The sequence below is a fragment of the Microchirus variegatus genome, assembly GCF_963457635.1.
Source record: "Microchirus variegatus genome assembly, chromosome: 19".
Lineage (NCBI taxonomy): Eukaryota > Metazoa > Chordata > Actinopteri > Pleuronectiformes > Soleidae > Microchirus > Microchirus variegatus.
In genome coordinates, this window is record NC_139820.1 from 14631244 (window position 1) to 14652774 (window position 21531).

General features: G+C 39.8%; 1 protein-coding gene across 1 annotated transcript in view; it reads left to right on the forward strand.

Moving 5' to 3' along the window:
• The window catches only part of ptpra (protein tyrosine phosphatase receptor type A), a 99417-nt gene that overhangs the window by 47147 nt on the left and 30739 nt on the right, over positions 1–21531 (forward strand). Inside the window, exons 2-7 of the mRNA XM_083906248.1 lie at positions 3059–3105; positions 8904–8982; positions 9072–9503; positions 18255–18354; positions 19046–19119; positions 19598–19734. Coding sequence (XP_083762374.1) covers positions 3085–3105; positions 8904–8982; positions 9072–9503; positions 18255–18354; positions 19046–19119; positions 19598–19734 — 843 coding nt within the window. The 5' untranslated portion in view covers positions 3059–3084. The remainder of the gene's footprint in view (positions 1–3058; positions 3106–8903; positions 8983–9071; positions 9504–18254; positions 18355–19045; positions 19120–19597; positions 19735–21531) is intronic.

Here is a 21531-nt window from a genome sequence, read left to right on the forward strand (position 1 = left end):
ATTCAGAGTTTGTTTTCTCTGCTGCTGTGTTCTGGTGAAAAACCAAAGCGATTATCCTGTATCTGCGCTCGATTGTTCTTCCTTCATCCTTGAACTAACCGGATGTCTGCCGCAGAATCTGAATTTTGAGAACTGAATCTGAATTGTGAGAACTGAATTTGAATCGTGAGAACCGAATGTGAAGAGATATGAAGTGTTGAATTTGAATAATTCAATTTCAAATTATACTATTCAGATTCAGTTTTTCAATGCAATAATTCAAATTAAACAATACAAATTCAAATTTTGTGATTCAAATTCAGTTTTTTAATGCAATTATTCAAGTTTAGCAATTCAAATATAAACGATTCAAATTCAGTTTCTGGTGGCACATATTTCAGCCCATAATTTTCTGTCTGGAAACAGAACTGGAACTTTCTAAACTGCTCACATTCTCTACACCAAAGTCCATGGAGAAAATCAGCGATTTTAAATTGCAGGGACATATGTGCTGCTGGTCTGCTTCTCTGTTGTTTGTAAACCAAATAAAGGATTTCAGACAACGAAAGCAAAAAAATAACACAAATTTGCAATTACTGAAGGAGGCAGTAGTGGATAAACAGCTCCTATGTGCTGTGACTTAAAATCACTGATTTTCTTCATGGTCTTTAGTGTGGAAGAGTGAGTGATTTACAAAGTTGAGTTTCCTGTTGTTAAAGACTGTCTTAAGGCCACATTATACCTCTCCAACTGTGTAATGGGTTATCCAACTGCGTAACCACGGAGACCCCTCGAACCTACATACTTCTCCGTCTTGGTGATGGATACGCACTGCAATTTCCAGCCTGATCAGTATGGGTCGCTACGCAAGGTTGTTTTTGGCTACAGTGAGCAATGGCGTCCGAGAGAGAAAGACTGTTGTTTAGTGATGGGATCGGCAGTTCATTTGAGAGTATTGAATCACTAGAATCCATTCATTTGAATGATTCATTCAAAAGATTAGTTCACCCAATCGTTCAGCCCTGCCACATGACTCACATCCTCCTTGAGTGCAGTACGTTCTCGCCGCGGGTCAGTGAGTGAGTGACAGCACGAACGAGATTCACGTCCACAGCCACAGTTCAGTGTGTGTCAGTACATGCTCGCTGCTGAGCTCAACTGAACTTCTTTCAAACTAATCATTCATGACCGACACAACACTAGTGTCAGTACGTGCACGGGTCAGTGGGTGAGTGACAGCGCGAGCGAGATTCATGTCCTCAGCCACAGTTCACCAGCTCTCTGTGTCAGTTCGTTCGCGATCATGACTGAGTCAGTGACTGACAGCGCGAACGAATCACAGCAGCACGGCAGACACAGAACTTCTTACTAGTCACTCCCTCTGCTCTGCGCACGTTGGCTGGCGTTGTTTGCCGAGGATTCACGAGTGAGTGACGGCGCTGGCGAACGACTTCACGAGTGATTCACAGAACGCGGCATTTTCACTCCACGCTCGCTGCCGAGCTCAACTTAACTAAGAAAGGAAAGAATCAGTTCCTGTACATTTACGGCTCACGTATTAAAAAATTGTTGGGTTTAAATTGGGCTCGGGCAGCACCCGCTGCTTGTTGAGAGGGATACGTGCTCTCACACGTTTCCAAACACCACAAAAGTCTCCAATAACACCAAAAGTCTGGAGATTTGTCACAAGTCGCTTTTGACAAAAAAAAAGCTAGTAGGAGTCAGAAAGTCACCAGATTTAGCGACAAAGTCGGCAAGTTGGCAAAACTGCTAGCACACCCGCCGCGGTTGCCACTTCATCTTTCCTCACAGTCTCTTTCGCTTGTTACAGAGGGCGTGGAGTCACGTGCCTACACACGCTGTACACAGCTGAGTGTCTTAATGAGACATGAACATGCTGGTAACATGCCAGTAGCCTGCCTACATAAACACACAGCCAAAAACAACTTTTATTTTCTTTTTTTTAAATTATCGAAGATATCGACATGGACAAAATGACGTTGATTATCGTCGTAAATTTCGATAACGATGACTTGCGCAACTGTATTATTCTACTGTGTGCGACCTCCTCACAAATCCTGTGTATACACATCACAATATTTCTTCTGTCAAAGCCGTTCACTGGAGAACATCACAGACAGTGCTCTTGACCTTTTCTATTTTTTGCAAGAAAGAAGAAAATACAGTGTAGTTCATGAAAACAGACATATTCCATTACAAATTTGTAATGGAAATTTGTCTTGGGCTAGATCGGGGGTCGGCAACCCGCGGAGCTTTGAAAAAAAAAAATACAGATTGAAATTACAGATAAAAGCCCCTTTTATTTTATTATTTTTCATTTGTAGCTCAATAGAAAATAATTATTTATATCAAAGCATTTCCACTGCTTTCTCTTCCCCATCTCTTGCCATTTCTGTCTGTTTTAATTAGTATCTTGTATGACCTCCTTTTGCATTAAAAACTTCTGTCAAACATACTAAAAATAAGCTCTTGGATAGATTCAAATCCCTCTGAATATAGTATAACTATATATACAACTATACACTGTGTTATCTTAATTTTGAGGGTCAAATAGGTTTTGCGGCTCCAGATGAATTTTATTTAGGGTAGAGGGGCCAAAAATGGCTCTTTTGATAGGTATTTTGCACACACAAACAGTGTAGCACCATGTGCAAGGTAAAAAATGAAACAGTACTATGTGTACGACTGATTTACTGTGAAACAAATACAGATGTGCTATTAATGGTAAACATTGCAATGTTTATTCAGTGGAAGCCATCTTGGAATCCTAACTCAACCCCATGACCACTGACATTGTGATTTCCAACTACAAATGGAACGCACCATTAGCATAGTCAATGCTGATTGTGTCAGTACCTCCTAAAGCTGCATTAAAAAAACAATCTTATTTGTCCCCTTAAATTATTACCCAATTGAATTCATGTTAAGGAGGTTGTGACTGTTCATGTCTTTTCTGGTGTTCTCCGTTTATTAGCTTGATACTGATCTTTGAGAAACATGTTTGTGTGCGTTACAAGAGAAATCCTCTGATTCTAAATATCTTCTCTTTTCCTACTAGGGTCACGCTGTGCGAATGAGTGACTGATGCCAACTTCGTTTCCTCAGGTACTTTACACTCTGTAACAATATACATTAAATATTCCAGTTTAATTTCAGATTGAAGAGTGTTACCTCTCAACAATCATAACATACATTATCTCAAGGCACTGCACATAAACAACATCATGCAGAGTAGAGAAACGCGACAATTCACACAATGAGCAAACACGGGCATCAGTGGAGAGAAAAAAACTCCCTTTTAACAGAATAAATCTCTGACAGAACCAGACTCAAAGATGTGCAGCATCTGCCTCGGCCGATTGGGGTGAAAGAAAAAATGGGGGACAGAGGAGATGTGGTGGACAGAAAGGGTAAAGAGAAGGACAAGAGGGTGATGAGGTAGAGACAGAAGAAAGAGACCAGGGGCCTCATGTACAAAGGTTGCGTACGTACAAAAACGCGTCGTACGTCCTTTTCCACGCTCACGTTCAGATGTATGAAACGTGAAATGACCGTGGAAATGTGCGGTGCCCACGCCAACTTCATGGCTGGCGTACGCACGTTTCTCCAGCTATTGTTCCTTTGGTGACACATAGTGGTGATGCTGGGAAACTGTTAATAATGTGAAAACAAGCAGTCATCGGCAGAGGCGATTCTAGAGTCTGTAGGGACCCTAAGCAAAAATTCCCAGGGGGCCCTTCCAACCAGGGTTCATCACCATTATGTTATAAATAATCTGACACCAACGAACAGTGTATGAGTTCAAAATATTTTTTTTTTTTCCGAAATGAATGAAATAACATGGAAATACCTTGTAATTTAAAAGTATGTGAGAATATAAATGTAAAGAACAATAAAATACTGTAAATAGCTTTAAAAAAAACTGTATAAACTGAGTAAAAAAGATATGCATTACACTGTAAATAATCCTCTTCATTTTCCAACTTGCAGAACGATAACTTCACACAGGTTAACGTGAGGTGGGGCCCCTTTAGGGAGGTTTCCTACTGAGATGTCATTGCAAATCGCCCATTGTTTTTTAAGGGGGATGATAATGCGCCTGGTCACTGCACATTTCAGTAAAAACAGCCCCCAGGCTCCGAGTGTCAGGGGCCGCCTATCAGCTATGGACCCCATGCAGTTGCCTGCCTTGCCTGTTCACAAGCTGCGCCTCTGGTCATCAGAGTAATGTGCACATCAGAGACACACTTATGAAAAATAAACACCCTGCAAATGCTGCAATCCGACGTGAGCGAGTATTTAGGGAACGCAAGGATTTACTTGCAAACGATGATAATTTCGGTCAGGAGTGTGCCAGTCTGAGCAAAGCTCCAAATCACACAGTTGATAAGTGAAAGAGGTTTACAATTCATTATAAAAGCTAGTATCGACAGGAGCTGAAATTAAGTAAGTCGAAGCAGCTCCGCCTGTACTTCACCGATTACTGCTGTAAAGTACACATTAACATTGGTGAACTAGCGCTCACTAAGCTTGCTTCTTCCAAGATTTTCCGACTGATAGACGTACGACACAGACGTATTATGTACTTGCATCATATGTTGATGGTTAATTAATAAATGAGCATGTGATTAAAATATCTATGAGGTATCAACGTTATCTGTGAACTCACTTCTCTGCGGTACGTGATGATACAGCGGCTCTGGGGTGTCGGCGTTTAAGGTGTTAGTGCATAGCGTAGTGCTACCATGGAATTGCATTTAACGTGTGTTTCGCTGGTTTATTTTCAGTGAAATGTTCCAAACTTTGGAAACTGTTTCCACCAAATTTTTGCATTCTTCGTCTCTGCTTCCTTGCGTTTTCGCCTCTGAAAACGATTCTTTCTAAAAACTCTGGCAAAAGTGAAGATTTAGTAAAACTCATGTTTGCATGTAAACGGGGAAAAACAGAGTTTTAGGCAATCTACGCTCCAAAAATGTGACCTTATGATAATTTTTACATGTTTGCATTTGCAAATTCAGCTCCTATATTACGTAGAGGAGCAGAGACGTGTTAGGGCTCGGAGGTCAGCAATTTCAGAACTTCTTCTGTCATGAGCCAGACCACGTCAGCGTCACCAGTTTTGTGTCCGACCTGGGTGGACTGCTGTCTGGTAAGAGAACTTTGAGAATGAGGTTATTGTCCCGGAGGAGTGGCGTGAGAATTTTGGGATGTCGCGATCATCGCTGCTGTCACTCTGTCACTTGAATACTTACGCCCATACATCGAGGGTGAGAGGTCAGTCGTTGTTGTTGATGAGGATTCTGATTGGCTTGTATGGCTTTCTCCTTCTTCCTACACTGCCGCCCACAGGCTTGGCGTAGTTATGATGGATCTGGACAGCATATTTATGCGGATTAGTATAAACGGAAACTTTTTTGAAAACGATGATGTGTGCACAAAGTTATTTTGGAAAACTGAGGGAAGAAAATCTCCATTTATAAAAAATATCCAGCTAGTGTAAACGTAACCTAGGTCTTTCAGGTATGAAGTGGCCTGACCATTAAGTGCTTTGTACGTGAGAAGGAGGATTTTAAATTGAATTTGTCCTTTAAGGACACTGAAAAACTTACTCAAGAAATAATCATGTGCTTTATAGGGGTGGGGGGAAAATCGATTCAGAATCGTGGATGATTAGAATTGCGATTCCTATGTGAATCGATTTTTACCCCACCCCTATAAACTTCATAAACTTCAAAACTAAATTTAAAAAAAAAAAAAATTATATATATATTTCTTTTTTCTTTTTTTATTATTATTATTATTTTCTTTTTTTTAAGTTTATATTTTGAAAAACCATACAAAACACCAGTTTGTGTTATTTGTGTACAGTTTTTTTTTGTAATTTCTGGGAGAAAGAGGCAGCTAGCCTTGCTTTTATTTATGCAAGTTATTTTTTGTACAGTAAGTAAGTTTTTATTTGTTTTGAATGAATAAATGTTAACTTTTGTCATAAGTTTGCCTTTGTGTGATCACATTATCTTATACAAACTTGAAACAAACAAAATTGTTTTGACGCCATCATTTGCCTTAACACACTATGCATTGTATCAATTTTTGAATCGAGAATCGTTTGAATCGAGAATCGATTTTGAATCGAATCGTGACCCTAAGAATCGGAATCAAATCAAATTGTGAGCCACCCAAAGATTCACATCCCTATTGCTTTACTATTTGTTCTGTTTTACAGTACATTTTAAAATTCATGGATCACAATAATAATTAGATTATAAAAATAACATTGGTTAAAGAGCTTCTACATACTGGTGTATTATACATAAACATAAACAAGGATTTTGATAACTGTCAATGCTGTTCAATTATGGCTTTGGGTGGTGGTCTAATAAATTTGTTAAAGAGACATTTCACCACTGGGAAGTTGAATGTCTATTAAAAAAGGGTCATCTATGGAGTAGAAATGTGAAATCATATTTGAAGAAAGTGCCTTCTTGGCCGAGAAAGGCAGAATAATGTATTTAACGCTCAAGTACACAAACGTCAACAACTCCCAGAATGCTCTGCGTGCCGCGCTCACTTCCGGCTGGAACTCTCAATGCAGCGCTGCCTCGCCTCCATTACCACAGTGATGCGGATAGTAAACTTTACACAACTCACGCCTTGATGAATTAGTTGGCGAATACATTACGGACCTGCAAATTACACAGGTTTTTTTTCTATGGTGCTAAATTGTACTGGGACGTGCAGTAAAAACAACGAAAGGACAAGCAGTAAGTTCCCAATATTTGAGATTCAGAGCGGTGAAAGCTTTAAGTCGGCTATGCTAAGTAGGGATGCACCGATTGCCATTTTTGGGGCCGATTCCAATTTTTCAAGAAGTTTGACCTGTCGATACCGATTTTAGCCGATTCCGATTTCAATTTTTAAAACCCCTTTACAGCATACAGAAATATATATATTTTTGTGTGTTTTTCAGTGATTGAAACAAATATATAAACATTAATGAAACGTTTACATGCAGAGCGCTCACTCGCAAAGCAGACAGCAGCGTCGCGGCTGCGCGGCTGTTGTGTAATCAAATACACCGGAATGGCGGTATATTAAAAATGAATATCATAACGAAAATAAAAACGGTATTCGGTGTGAACCGATATACCGCCCAACCCTACACTCTACCACTCGGCCGGTCGCCGATTGCCACCGATCACGTGAAAATCGGCCGGTTCCGGTCACTGGCCGATTAATCGGTGCATCCCTAATGCTAAGCTTCTTCACCGAAGACAAACCTGGAAACAGAGGGTTCACAGTCTCCATTTCGAGCAGGAAGACGTCACTGAGAGGTAAGACTGACGATAATATTCCACTCTATTTCTGCTCATAGTATACGATGTGATATAGTTGTCGGCAGTGAAGCGACAAAGTTGTAAAGGTAAAGTTTGATAGACAATTACACACACGTTATATACACGTAATCTGTTAGCAAAGTAAAGTCAACCTGTTTTCTCTGGAGAATAATGTCAGTGTTATTCAAATGTTTTATTCTTATTCATGTTTGTTCAAGACGCCTATATAGACAACATTATAATGTTCACAGCTCACCCAGTTGGTATATTTTGCTGAAAGGTTTGTTTTTCTGAAAAAAGTGAAATCTTTGTTCATATTTTATGTGTAATTATATTCCTTGTCCTTTACAGTTGAAGCACAGTTTAATCAAGTCTTGGAGAAACACTTCACAGCATCCATCTCTGCTCCTCTTCACCACTGTGACTCCTCCAGCTGTCCCACATCAGATTCTGACACCGCTCTACATGTTTCATTATTTATTTTTTGTTTGCATATTGTGTTAGACATGCTTTTAGATTTGGATCCTTGTTGATTTTAATTTGTACTCTTGAATATGATGGTAAAACATTTTCCTTTGTGAATAATAAAGTTATTTTTTTCACCTTCACACCCTGCATGCATTTGTACACTTGTGTAAAGTAAAGACTTGTGGAAGGAAGCTGAATAGTAACTGATTTTGTTATATTACTATACTAGACAAGTTAGATTTACACAATACAAATGATGCAGGTGTCATCAATAAACAAAGAAGCTCTAATTCTGAAGTGTTTATCAACCCTTTTCTCCAAATTAAAGCACTTTTCATCTAATAATACTGTAATGGAGGAACACTAAGGGCTAGAAAATAAACCACAACATATATTTACAACATACATTTTTAATATTAATAGTCCTAAAAAGAAAAATCTGACTTATTATCAACAGTCTTCATAGACACAGTACTGTTTTCATGAGCTGCGTATGTTCTTCTGAACAACACAGGCAGGTAAAACAAGACGATCGTCTTTCCCGTCTGGATCCACTTCACGAAGTGATGGTAAGCTGTTAGGTGATATGACTGTCTGTAAAACAATGATTATAGCGTTAGCGAATCAAAGTACCTGTTAGCGTTAGCTCAGCTGGCGTTACATATAAACATGGATAAATGTGGTGGTAAAAATAAATATATAACAAAATCCTCACTTTATACGGAGGCGGCCGTTTATCTCGTTTACCTCATCCACCGGGCCGGCGCCCACTCTCCCCGTTGCCCGTCCAGCCGGATCTGGAGCAACTTGGTCCGGCCGGAGCGAGCGGCATTACGCGTCATTTGATGCCCTGGTAGGGTCCACTTGGAAAAGGGAGAACGGATTTTTTACAGCTCAGTGAAAAACTGAGGGAGGGAAGCACATAAAAAAAAAATATTACTGCTTTTCTAGCAATACAAAGCTACATGCAAATCAGTGAAGTATTCCTTTAAGCACTGTATATTGGATACATAAATATGTTTTCATTGTCTTTTTATTATAGATTTGAGTGAGTTTTTACATTGTTGTTTCAAACTAATGTCCCTGTTTTTTGTGTAGGGCAGAATGGGTGTCTGTCCCTTGCTCCTGCTGCTCGCTCTAGCCCTCAGGGCCTCGACCCAGGATGCCCCTGTCACAAGTACGAAGTTCATCAAACATCACAACCTCTTTTTATTTACTGTGAAAATTTATTAAGTCATTCCTTATATTTTTTTCCTTTTTTCCCAGGTCCTCCAAATATTACTTCTGTACCTGCCGCATCCTTACGCAATGTGACAGTCGCAAACATACCGCCCCCCCCAGATCCACCCACAACACTCCCCTCCGCAGTCATCCCTTTAACAACATTAACAACCACCACCACAGCCTCAAGTCCAGATGAAGGTGAGGACACGCAACCCATCGGTCCCAATGCCACTGTCAGGGTGTTACCTGTGCCCCCTCCCCCACCTCCAGCTCCAACCGATGCCCCTCAGGCTACACCAAGCATGGAGCCTCACCCTCCTCCCACTGTGGAGGTGAAGGGAGACCACAATGGCACAGCCCCTTTTCCAGAAACCCCCACGCTAGACACGTATACCGATGAGGATATTTACACCCTGGAGGCAGAGACCACCACAGTGCCTGGGATGGAGTTCACTTCAGACACCAGCCCACATGGTGAGTGTTGATGCATGTGCTGAGCACACGTGTGTCTGATTCTGAATTAAGAGGAGACTTAAGTTTTTTGAAGATTGGTTTACTGACACATCTATTATACAATACTATATATGTATGTATATGTATATGTATATGTATGTATATGTATATATATGTATATGTATGTATATGTATATATATGTATATGTATATATATGTATATGTATATATATGTATATGTATATATATGTATATATATACGTATATATATATATATATATATACGTATATATATATATATATATGTTTATATATATATGTATACGTATATATGTATGTATGTATGTATGTATGTATATATATATATATACATACATACATATATATATTAGTGCTGTCAAACGATTAAAATATTTAATTGCGATTGACATTTTTATCTTTTCTAATGTCCCTTGATTTCTTTTTGTACCATTATTTTTCCTCATTTTAATACTCTTATCAACATATGGCATATACTGTAGTGTAGGGCTGAACAATTAATCGAAATTTATCTAAATTGCAATACAGCTCACTGCAATTTCAAGACACAATATTTATTATATATATTATTTGTTCAAGCCAAAATATAATTTTAGCTAAACCTGGTGTGTGTTTGTGTGAGGAGCTGTGCATGTGTGCTTGTAGGAGGTACGAGAAGTTCGCGTAATGTGACGTCAGAGAGGTGGGTGGGTTCTGTGAATAAAGAGCCGTTCTTCAACGCAGACTAGGTTTATTAGGGACCTCGCACACAAAGGTGGCGAGGAACCTATTGAAATTGTTATTATTATTATTATTATTGTTCATTATTCATTTCTAGAGCACTTTTCTAGACACCCAAAGCGCTTTACAAATTGGCTATTATTAATCAACACATTCTCACTACCGGCCAGGTAGCCAGTAGCTGCTCTGGAGCAGACTGACAGAAGCGTGGCTGCCAATGTGCGCCAAACGACCCCTCCGACCACCACAATCCTTCATACATACATACATCGCATTTTTTTTGGAACTGTGGGAGGAAGCCGGGGAACCTGGGTAAAACCCTCGCACCCACGGGGAGGACATGCAAACTCCTTGCAGAAAGGCTTGTGTTCCAACTGGGGCTCAAGTTGTTCCAACCGGGGTTTGAACCCAGGAACTCAGGCATTCTTGCTGCAAAGGCGAGAGTGCTAACCACACACCAACCATGGGCCGAATGTGTTGTTTCCGTATCGAGCTAATCCGAGCTGAAGAAGCTAGTGGAGAAGCGCACATCGCTCGCCATCCACTCAAAACGGAACGTTTAATTTTACTCAAGTACAAGTAAAAGTACTACAGTCAGATGTCTACTTAAGTAAAAGTACTGAAGTACTTGTTTTTAAAAGTACTTGAGTATCAAGTGTAGAAGTGCTACAGTGCTTACATTTACATATAGAAATGTTCTACATGGAGTTATGAAAATGTTAATATTCATACCTTGAAGAATGTAAAAGAAATTAAAAGTAAAATCAAGTCATTTTCATCTTTTTACCCTTTATGTTGCTTTATTTAACATTTCTCACTTGGCCACAAGACATTAGCACAATGGCAACGCTCTGACAAACCTCTGCTAGAGTTTTAATGGATTTTGTGCAACCACATTTGAACCTGACTGTGTTAAACACACAGCTTACTCGAGAACATATAAACAAACGCTCAGCTTACATAAATGTGTAATATCACTGGTGGTGATGAAGTTTTGTTTTGGTAAACATTAAACAACAGTTTCATTAACTTGTTCAGAAAATTTAAATAGTCCGGCGAGGTGGGGCCACGGGTTGGCACACATTCTCCGGATGGACCTACTGCGTCTTCATCCATTGTTTGTCCATGGTTTTGTCTCTCAACTAAATCTGACCATGGAGGGTTTTTTTTCTTAGAAAAACTAACGGGTACTCACAGTTATGGATAAAAATGTAGTGGAGTAAATAGTACAATATTTGCCTTTCAAATGTACTTGAGTAAAGTCATGAGTACTCCCCAAAAATGATACTCGCATAAAGTACAGATCCCTCAAAATTGTACTGAAGACTGTACTCATGTAAATGAACTCCGTTACTGTCCGGTTCTGCTGAGAACATGCACAACATTTGTGCATTTGTAAACCCAAATGTGAACTCATGCATCAGAAGTTGTGCATCTGTGAAATATCTTCTCATTAATACAATTCTATAGATCGCTATGATCATGAGCATTTTTCGCGACTACAAGTCAATTGATACTAAGTGCACAAAATCTGCTTCTACGAGTTTCAGCTGTTGTTTTCCGGACAGATACTTCCGGATAGATACTCGCTAGGTGGTATAAGTGGTGCAAAACGATTTGTATTTGTGCACACCGAGCGACTCAATGGACAAGAAAACAAGGCTTAGAGTGGGCGGACCTTAGGAAGCTGTCTGCTGATTTTTGAGTGACGACTCAAATCGTCACAGGCTTGGAGTCGCATATATCAACTTACACCTACCATTTCTCCCGCTGTTGATGTGTTTTATACATATAAACCCTATCTATATCAGTTCAGTCTGTGTGCTGCCTTGCTGCGCTGGGTGAGCGATGGCACCCTCCTCCGCCTCTCCCCAGATACTGTAGGTGCACGATCACGGCCTTGCCTGGGCGAAGAAATAAAGTCAATGAATCAGTTAAACACTGTTGATTTCTTCACATGGACCCGACACTAAAACTATTCTGGTTTAGTAAATGTCTGTCAGTCAGCTGGTGGAGACAGGTTATCCAGCTGCTGTCACTCGTCTTGGGAGCTGCTGAGACGACAAAGACGCCCAGCACAGCGAGGAAGACACAAGAGCAGGCGACACACACAGACCGAACTGATACGGTTCATGTGTATAAAACACATAAACAGCGGGAGAAATCGTCGGTGTGAGTCAATATATTTAATAAAATCGAAATGTACTCTTAATCTCATATATCTGCGACTTTATTCTCCCGTATATTTGATACTTTTAATCTAGTTTAATCTACTAGTAAATCTGCGACTCCGAACCCGTGACGATTTGCGCTGTCACTCAAAAATCAGCAGACAGCTTCCTAAGGCCCGCCCACTCTAAGCCTTGTTTTCTTGTCGATCGATTCGCTTGGCGTGCACTAATACAAATCCTTTTGCACCACGTATACCACTTAGCGAGGAGAAAAAGTATCTGTCTGGAAAACAACAGCTGAAACTAGCAGAAACAGATTCTGGCACTTGTATCAATTGACTTGTAGTCGTGCAAGAAAATGCTCAATGATCATAGCGATCTATAGAATTTTATTAAAGGTCACAGAGAGTGGTCCTGTTGCACATATATGTGAGTTATGGAGGTCTACTTACATATATTAAGTTGTTTTTATGGTCAAAATCCTCCTAGTTGATGTAAACGAGCCGATTGAAATCTGTCCTTTTCGAAGCGCTTGTCAGTCGCGCTATTTTAACCACAAATCTCGCCCGAGAAGACAGAGTGTGTTGTGATTGGCCAGCCAGCGTAGAGCCTTCCCACCTGTGTTGTGATTGGCCAGGTATCTGGAAGTGACGTAATCTATCACGTCAGCTCTCAGAAGCGCAGCTCCCTCTCTGGAGCGGTGGATGCATTGCTACTCATTATCAAAACATTGTTTTAACAGTGTTTAAAAATAGCTTCTTCACGACTCCCCGCCGCAGTCCCTTTATGACTTTAAACCGGAGTCAGACCCAGAGTCAGAAGACACTGTTGCTCGTGAAACAGCTCCACAACGGACGTTATTCTTCTTCTGCGGTTCAATGTACGCAACCGGATGTGCCCGGACTACCGCCCGGAGCAGGACGATCGGTTGTTCAGGAGAACCGCTGCTTACGTAACATTTACGGGATTTTCAGTGATCTCGTTGAGCCCCGAGATTACAATAAAACACAACGTTCTCAGCAATGGCTGAACTGTTTGTTTCGAACCGTCAGGCTTCATAAAAAGGTAATGACGCAGATACACACCAAAAAAAACAGCGATAATAGGAACTTCCGGTCTAGTTCCACTTTAATGAGAAAATATTTCACAGATGCACAACTTCTGTTGCATGAGTTCTCATTTGGGTTTACAAATGCACAGGATAAGATTTGTGTACCTGTAACAAGGATTTGTGAACCCGTAGCCCCTATTTTATGTTAACAAGGTGTAAAAATAATATGTACAACTTCAGATTTATGGTTTACAAATGCACAAATGGTGTTCATGTTTTCAGATTATGAAACATGGATGTGCAAATGTGTTTCGCACCAACTGCACTGCAACAATTGGAGCAAAATAGTTGAGCGCATGACTGTTGGAAGTTGTGATGCACAGGATAGGATTTGTGACCCCTTAGCCCCTATTTTGTGTTAACAAGGTATAAAAAAATATGTTCAACTTAAAATTTACGGTTACACATTTGTGACTTTAGTGTGCGCTTGCAAAATCTGCAGTTAAATGTGCCTGTGACTTTTGCACCAAATATACCTTCATAATCCATGGACAAACCTCTCCATCGCTCAGACCGAGCGTCAAGCTGTGGAGTAAGAAAGAAGTCGAAGTGACAGCGTTGCTGTTTATAAGAGGGGGAGGAGCCTGGGACAATGAGTCTCTCTCTACCAGTCACTAACAAAGTCATATCTGTGCTTAACAATCAGACTTAAAAACATCATATTTATTCTTGTGAAAATAAAAAAATCTGTCTATGTGTGTACAGCTTGAGCTCTAACGTGGTCACAGGAGAAGCATTCAGGATGCATTTAATGCCAGGTCTGTACTTAATGTAGTTCACTTCTGATTGGCTCACTTTGGACAGACTTTGGAAAGTCTAAATGGGGCCTGATTGACACAAAGTACCAAATGATTAGTTTTTTGATTAGTTTGTGCTTCTCACAGGAGAGCGAGAATACACTGTAAATGGAAATACTTTACTGTTTATGATCTTAAATACATTATTACATAATCTTAAAAAAATACAAGTTTTCCCCCTCATTTCAGTTAATACCTGGGCCTATGCATCACAACGAAGAGATAACGACCCATGTAATATTTAGTTTTTCATGTTAAGTGAACACAGAATCCTTTGGCACTAGTCAGTAGCATCACATCAGTCCCACAGACAGCATTTAACAATGATACTGTTACGACCTGGCTGGTTTCCGAGATCAGTAACAAGTATTTGGGACAAGAAATGAGGTGGATTGTGACACTGGTCAGGCTCGGGGTAAAGTCAGAGTTTAATTAATAAGGAGAGTACACTTGCACAAGAAAGTATAACAAAGGGAGGCTGTACAGGTGCTGACAGATAACTAATACACAAAATAAAGTCAGATAATTGACAGCTCTTTAGCTCTTGCTAACAAAAAAACATTAAAGAACAAAAGGAGGTCAGCACTCATAAGCTTCCAAAAACATAAACATGACAAAATCAAACTAACAGTTATAATGCAATTTAAAGGTCTCAAACCAAAAGTAACCAACTATTGGTACTTTGAGTTAAACCAAAACAATTTACTAAGTTCCCCAAAAAATCACTGACTCAAGCCACTTAGACAGGCAACAGTCAGGAAATACTGAGAACTGCAAACACCGCTTTCTCTAGACACACAGGTATACCATAGGCAAACTGATCACTGATTCACAGCTGCCAAAAACTATGGACACATAAGCTATTTATAGTGCTGGTGTTGATTGAAGGAGTCTTCATTGGTGGGTTCAGTTGACTCTCAGCCACACCAATCACATACGCCAGTGACCAGGAAGTAGACGCCCTCAGCTCCAGAAGGACCAATCCTCAACAGAGAACCACACGGCTGCATTTGCATCCCTGGCAGAATCACTCATGGAAGACACAATGGATACACGCTAAACAACAGACAACGGCAGCCGTAACAATACATTTAATAATTGTGGAATGTGGAATTCACAGCAAACCTCTTAAATGTTTAAAGCGGACCTAGACCGGAAGTTTCAATTAACCCTGTTTTTTTGTATGTATCTGCGTCATTACCTTGTTTAAGAAGCCCTGAAGCTTCAAAACAAACAGTTCAGCCACTGCTGAGAACGCTGTGTTTTATTGTAATCTCGGGCTCAGCGAGATCTCTGAAAAAACCCGGTCCGGTTACGTAAACAGCGGTTCTCCTGAACAGCAGATCGTCCTGCTCCGGGCACTAGTCCGGGCACATCCGGTTGCGTACATTGAACCAGAGAAGAAGAATAACGGTCGTTGTGGAGGTGTTTCATGAGCGACAGTGTCTTCTGACTCTGGGTCTGATTCCGGGTCAAAGTCATAAAAGGGACTGCCGGCGGGGAGTCGTGAAGAAGCTATTTTTAAACATTGTTAAAACAATGTTTTGATAATGAGTAGCAGTGCATCCACTGTTCCAGAGGGGGGAGCTGTGCTTCTGAGATCGGGTGCTGAATATGTCACTTCCAGGTATTGGTCAATCACAAGACAGTTGGGAAGGCACTACGCTGGCTGGCCAATCACAACACAGTCTGTCTTTTGGGGGTGAGATTTATGTCTGAAATATTGCGGCTGGGAAACAGCCTCAGAAAAGACAGATTTCTATCGGCTAGTTTACAGCAACTAGGAGGTTTTTGACCATAAAAACAAGTTAATGTATGTAAGTAGACCTCCATAACTAACATGTGTGCAACAGGACCACTCTATGTGAGCTTTAAGTGTTTTCTACCATCACTGTAGCTGCTGTCATCTCAGGGAAAACGACATATAAAAGTTGAAGGTCGACCCTCTGGGTTAAACTGTGATTTATCTGCTCACTTCAGACCGCCTGTTGCATTGTCCATTTGTGTTGTTTTTTACTCTGAAGGCCACTGAAATATTAACGTGGACAACCATTTTGGACAAGGAAAGACAAAGAAGACATTTCTCTTCTGTCATTCAAACATTTTAGCAAGCTTGATTCAAAGACAAAACAAAAAAGTGGATTAAAGGGACAGTTCAGTGTTTTTTTATTTTAACTGTGGTTGTATAAGGTGCTTGAAAAAAGTCCATATGACAGCTCTCTGCACACTCACCTCATGTTCCCCGAGTCAGGGTTCCACCATGCAAACTGCAGCTGTGTCTCACTAGTCAAGGCTGCATCCTCGAAGTGTGCATTCACCTTCTGGATGTTGTCAAAATATGTCACAGCACCACGTAGCGGGCTGTCCCAACTGTCACATGAATCGTCGGCTCCTTCATATGTGGCGGACAAATTTGACACCTCTGGTGTATCCTTTGTGGCCGACCATATCCAAGAGCAATAAGGGTGGCAGTCATGCACCTTTCAACTGTTTTGCCAGCCATCATAAAACCCTGAAGAACATAAAGCTTTTTCTTTTTCAACAACATGACACAAACATTTGTAACGGCACGACAACAGGCTTGGTGTAGCCTGGAGATAAACAGAAATACTAACTATGAATACATAAATAAACTAAAGTCTAAAATGATAACAATATTATCGTTGTATAATGATGGACTTTCTAAGTAATTAATAAGGAAAGAGGTTTAAAACTAACTATGAATCAAATAAAATATATTGATTTTACATCAGATATGTTTAAATATATCTGTTGTTTTGGCTGATTGTAAAAACCTTCACCTGACCTCCAAATACCATTGTGCAATAATAATTATATTATAATGACAATTCCCTTTCCTTCATTTATATTGGTTCTTTTTTATTTTATGTATTATTTCAGAAATTGAAAAACTAAATATATCTGCAACAGTTAATGGAATAGTAATCAACTATTTTGATACATTTAATGTTACATTTTTTGCTTAGTCTTTGTTTCCCTGTTCTGTTATTTAAGATTCTTAATTGTGAATATATTCTGGATTATATCCTCCTCGATGATAGTAAACTGTACATGTTTAGTTTGTGTACAAAACCTTTACACAAATGAACATTTTTCACCATTTTCATATGGTGACTTATACATGTTAAGGACCAAATATATAATTGAACAATGAAGAAAACAGTTGTCAGATTAAACAATAATCCTAATAATCATTAGTTACAGCAGTGTTTTTCAACCTTTTTTGAGCCAAGGTACATTTTTTTCATTGGAAAAGGCACACCACCAAAGAAATTTTTTTTAAAAATGACACTCTGTAGCCTATATTAACAATTAAGTCATTCCTATCATTCAAGTGTCTTGAATATTTATATCCATATTATTTTCAGATAAATAATTATTTGTTTTCAAAAACGTTTTTAGACCAATTAGGTGAAATTGGATAATTTCCCAAGGCACACCTGACGATCTCTCACGGCACACTGGTTGAAAAACACAGTTACAGCACTAGCCTACAAAGAGATTTTTCCCCGCATTCTGAGAATCACAAAACATCCTGTGGACAAATATTTTGCATATGTCTGATGTTTGAAGGTAATTTAAAAAACAATATGATGTTCTCCTCCTTCAATCTCTGATGGTTTATGAGATCATGAATGAGAGATAAGAATTATGATTGCATTGACATCTGGAACTTGACTTAGACTTGATAATATAAATATATGAGATTAAACAGTTTGCAGCCTTGAATGAAATTAAATTCAAATAATTTACCTTTGGTATATTTATGAAATGCCTCTTGTATAATATTAATATGTAAAATGTGTCATATGTGTCATTGTAAAGCATAAACATCAATTTATGATGTATATGGCACCCACTTTAAACTACTATGTATCGTATTATAGACCTTTTCCTTTTTTCTTCATTGCAGACAATGACCAGTCTGATGACATGCCAATCATAGCTGTGATGGTGGCCCTGTCCTTCCTGTTGGTCATCATCTTCATCATCATCATCCTGTACATGCTGAGGTTGGTGATAATCTGTTGATGGTCACTATATGAAACCTGTGATAAAGAACATGTGGGAGAAAGTCTGTGTATCTCTGTGTGTTTCTCGATGGTGTGTCTATTAATGTGTCTTCCCAGATTTGGTACCTCCGAAATCTCAAATGGCACCGATGTTGCCAAACGAGAGAACGCCGAGACATCTCTTTACTAAAACCTCTGTAATTTCACTCTGCTTCACTTTAGCAGCATCAGAGTTCCACAGTTCATGTCCACATGTTGTTACATGACCTCCATGCATTTTTAAGCTCCTACTGCATATTTTAAAGGTGGTATTTGCTTGAAAATGCAATATTTTTTTAGGCGAGAGAAAAAAAATCCTTCCTTTATGCTGTGTTCCATGTGCATTTACAGTGAAACTTACACCTCAGGTGGAATCTCACACGTGTTATATTTATTTTTATACCAAGATAATTCACATAGAACTTGTAACTGCAGAGATTTACTCTATTTAGTTTGGGCATGTCATTTTTGAACGGGGACTCCAAAAAAGAGGGTCATGGAAGAAGAGGTTAATGTGTGTGTCTCTTGTGTTAATGTATGTGTCTGTGTATCAATGTGTTTGTGTCTCTGTGTGTTAATGTGTGTGTCTCTGTGTATCAATGTGTTTCTCTGTGTATTAATGCGTTTGTGTCTCTTTGATGTTGATGGACAGGTTTAAGAAGTACAAGCAGGCAGGAAGCCATTCAAACTCCTTCAGACTGACCAATGGGAGATCAGATGATACAGGTAAGTGTGTGTGTGTCGTATTTGTGGCTTTGTTTTTGGCTGGTCCTCACAGGGCTTTTTAAGGTTAAAGACCTGATTTTAGGGTTAGGGTTCAAATTGGGTTAAGGTTAGGATTAGACACTTAGTTGTGATGGTTAAGGTAAGGTGCGTGGATATGCCTGCATATTCACAGAACAACCATTTATTTGATTATATCAGCAAATATGCACACCCAGCTTGACCAAACTTGTTTCACTGACTTTTCTGACTTGATCGATCTTGCTCTCTGAACTAATAATGTATCACAGGATGACTGTTAGCAGGAGGCGTTTGTTCACCGTGATTACCTAACCAACAGTGCTGCAGTTAGCTGTATGTCACATTGCCCTCTGGTGGGCGTATTCAGAAAAGACAGCATGTTGTATCTCACCACCTGTCTCACTCCTCCTGCTCCTTCTGTCTCTCTCTCCTTCTCCTCCCTTCCTGCTCTTCGTCACAGAACTCCAGAGTGTCCCTCTATTGGCCCGCTCACCCAGCACAAACAGGAAGTATCCGCCCCTTCCTGTTGATAAGCTTGAGGAAGAGATGAACCGCCGCATGGCTGATGACAACAAACTCTTCAGGGAGGAGTTTAATGTACGACACACCCATCACATAATAACTGTTGTTATTATGTGATTATCTTATAACCTCAGATAACCTGAGCTGCACCTGTGGGGTTTTCAGCAGGCAATGGGGGATACATGAGCAGAGTTTAACGGTCAACTAACAAATCTACATATTTTAATGATTAGAAAGAAAAGTGACTAAAAGTAATGGGGTTTGGCTGAATGGTTAGAGCATGCACCATTTGCCTCGAGCAGCTGGTCATCACTTTGAATCACTATGTGCTTCATGTCTCTCAACACAGTTTCTATCCAAAATAAAGGCAAAAAACAGCAATAAAATATATTCCTTAAAAATATTTCATGTCATTAGCTAACACATGATTAACATTAATAAGCACATGCAATATAGATTGTGTATAAAGGAAACAACAACAACACAGCTTGTTGTTGTTTCCTTTGACGCTCTGATTATTGACTGTTGACCTGGCAGAACTGGTCACGACGTAATGTTGATGTGAAGTTGTGACAGGCTATATGACCTGCGTATTGTGTCCGGTGGAAATGCTCACATTGATTAGAATGGAAGCAATTCTAATCAAGCCGCGGCTGTAACGCACCCGGTGGAAATCCGCCTTGATGCTGTGGTCACAAATGGTTGTTTGTCTCTGTGTGCCACTGTGTGGCGCTGGCGACCTGTGCAGGGTGTACCCGCCCTATGTCAGCTGGGATCAGTGGCCCCTGCGACCTTCATGTGGAGGATTAAGTGCTGCGGTCACACGAAACACGGTTTACCTACAAAATCAATGCACAGATGCAGTCTATCATGAATGTACACTAAAATAGAATTTACATTCATTGTGACTGCAGCATAGAGAGTAAAGTAAAATCTTTTCTGACTGTAGACTCTTTGTCTCACCTCAATTTAATTACTTATTGATGCAGCAGCTTCACACAAAGTAAACATGGGCTGATTTGTGTTTGACACACAGCAGATGAAAAGATGTGAAGACAGCAGATAATGATGCACGCCCCGAGTGATATGATTTTGTATGGTCTCCTCCCTGTCTTTTTTTTGAAACTTTTTATTTGTAAGTATTTTTTCACATTATCCACACAATATAAACTGTGGAAAAAAAAAAAGAATAATAATGTAGGACACGAAACAGAAACAGCAAACACGTACACAAAAAAATAAAAATAAAAATAAACAGGAGGTCATGGGATAATCACTTAATCATGGCAATCTCGCCTATCTCCAAGGCGTAAAAGAAAAACGCTTGTGGTGCAATGTCTATACCAAATCTGTCTGACTAGCTAAATAAACGGACCATTTTTTCCATCGCTTTTCACCCAACTCCTTTTGAAGTCGTATGGAGTAAGTCATTCTTTCCAAAAGATGCAACTGCTCAACAGTGTTGACAAAGAGACCAACAGTAGGGGCATTTTTCTGAAGCCAGCACTTTGTGACGGCCTTTTTACTTGCTGCCAGCAAAATCTTTAAGAGGTATGCATCATCTTTACTTAGCTTATTAGGGAAATAACCAAGATAGAGAGACAAGAAAGTTACACTGATATTGAAGCCCAATGTTTTTGTAATAATCGATGCCACTCCCTTCCAGAAAGTCTGAATAAGTGGGCAAGACCAAAAGACATGGGCATGATCGACCATAATGTCCCCACAGTCCCTCCAGCAGCCTAGCTGGGTACCAGTTTGTTTAGACTTCTGTTTCGGGGTGATAAAAAAACGAATCAGGTTTTTCCAACAGAAGTCCCTCCAGGTCCGGGAGTTGGTGGAGGAAAACTGTGTTGTCCACGCATTCAGCCA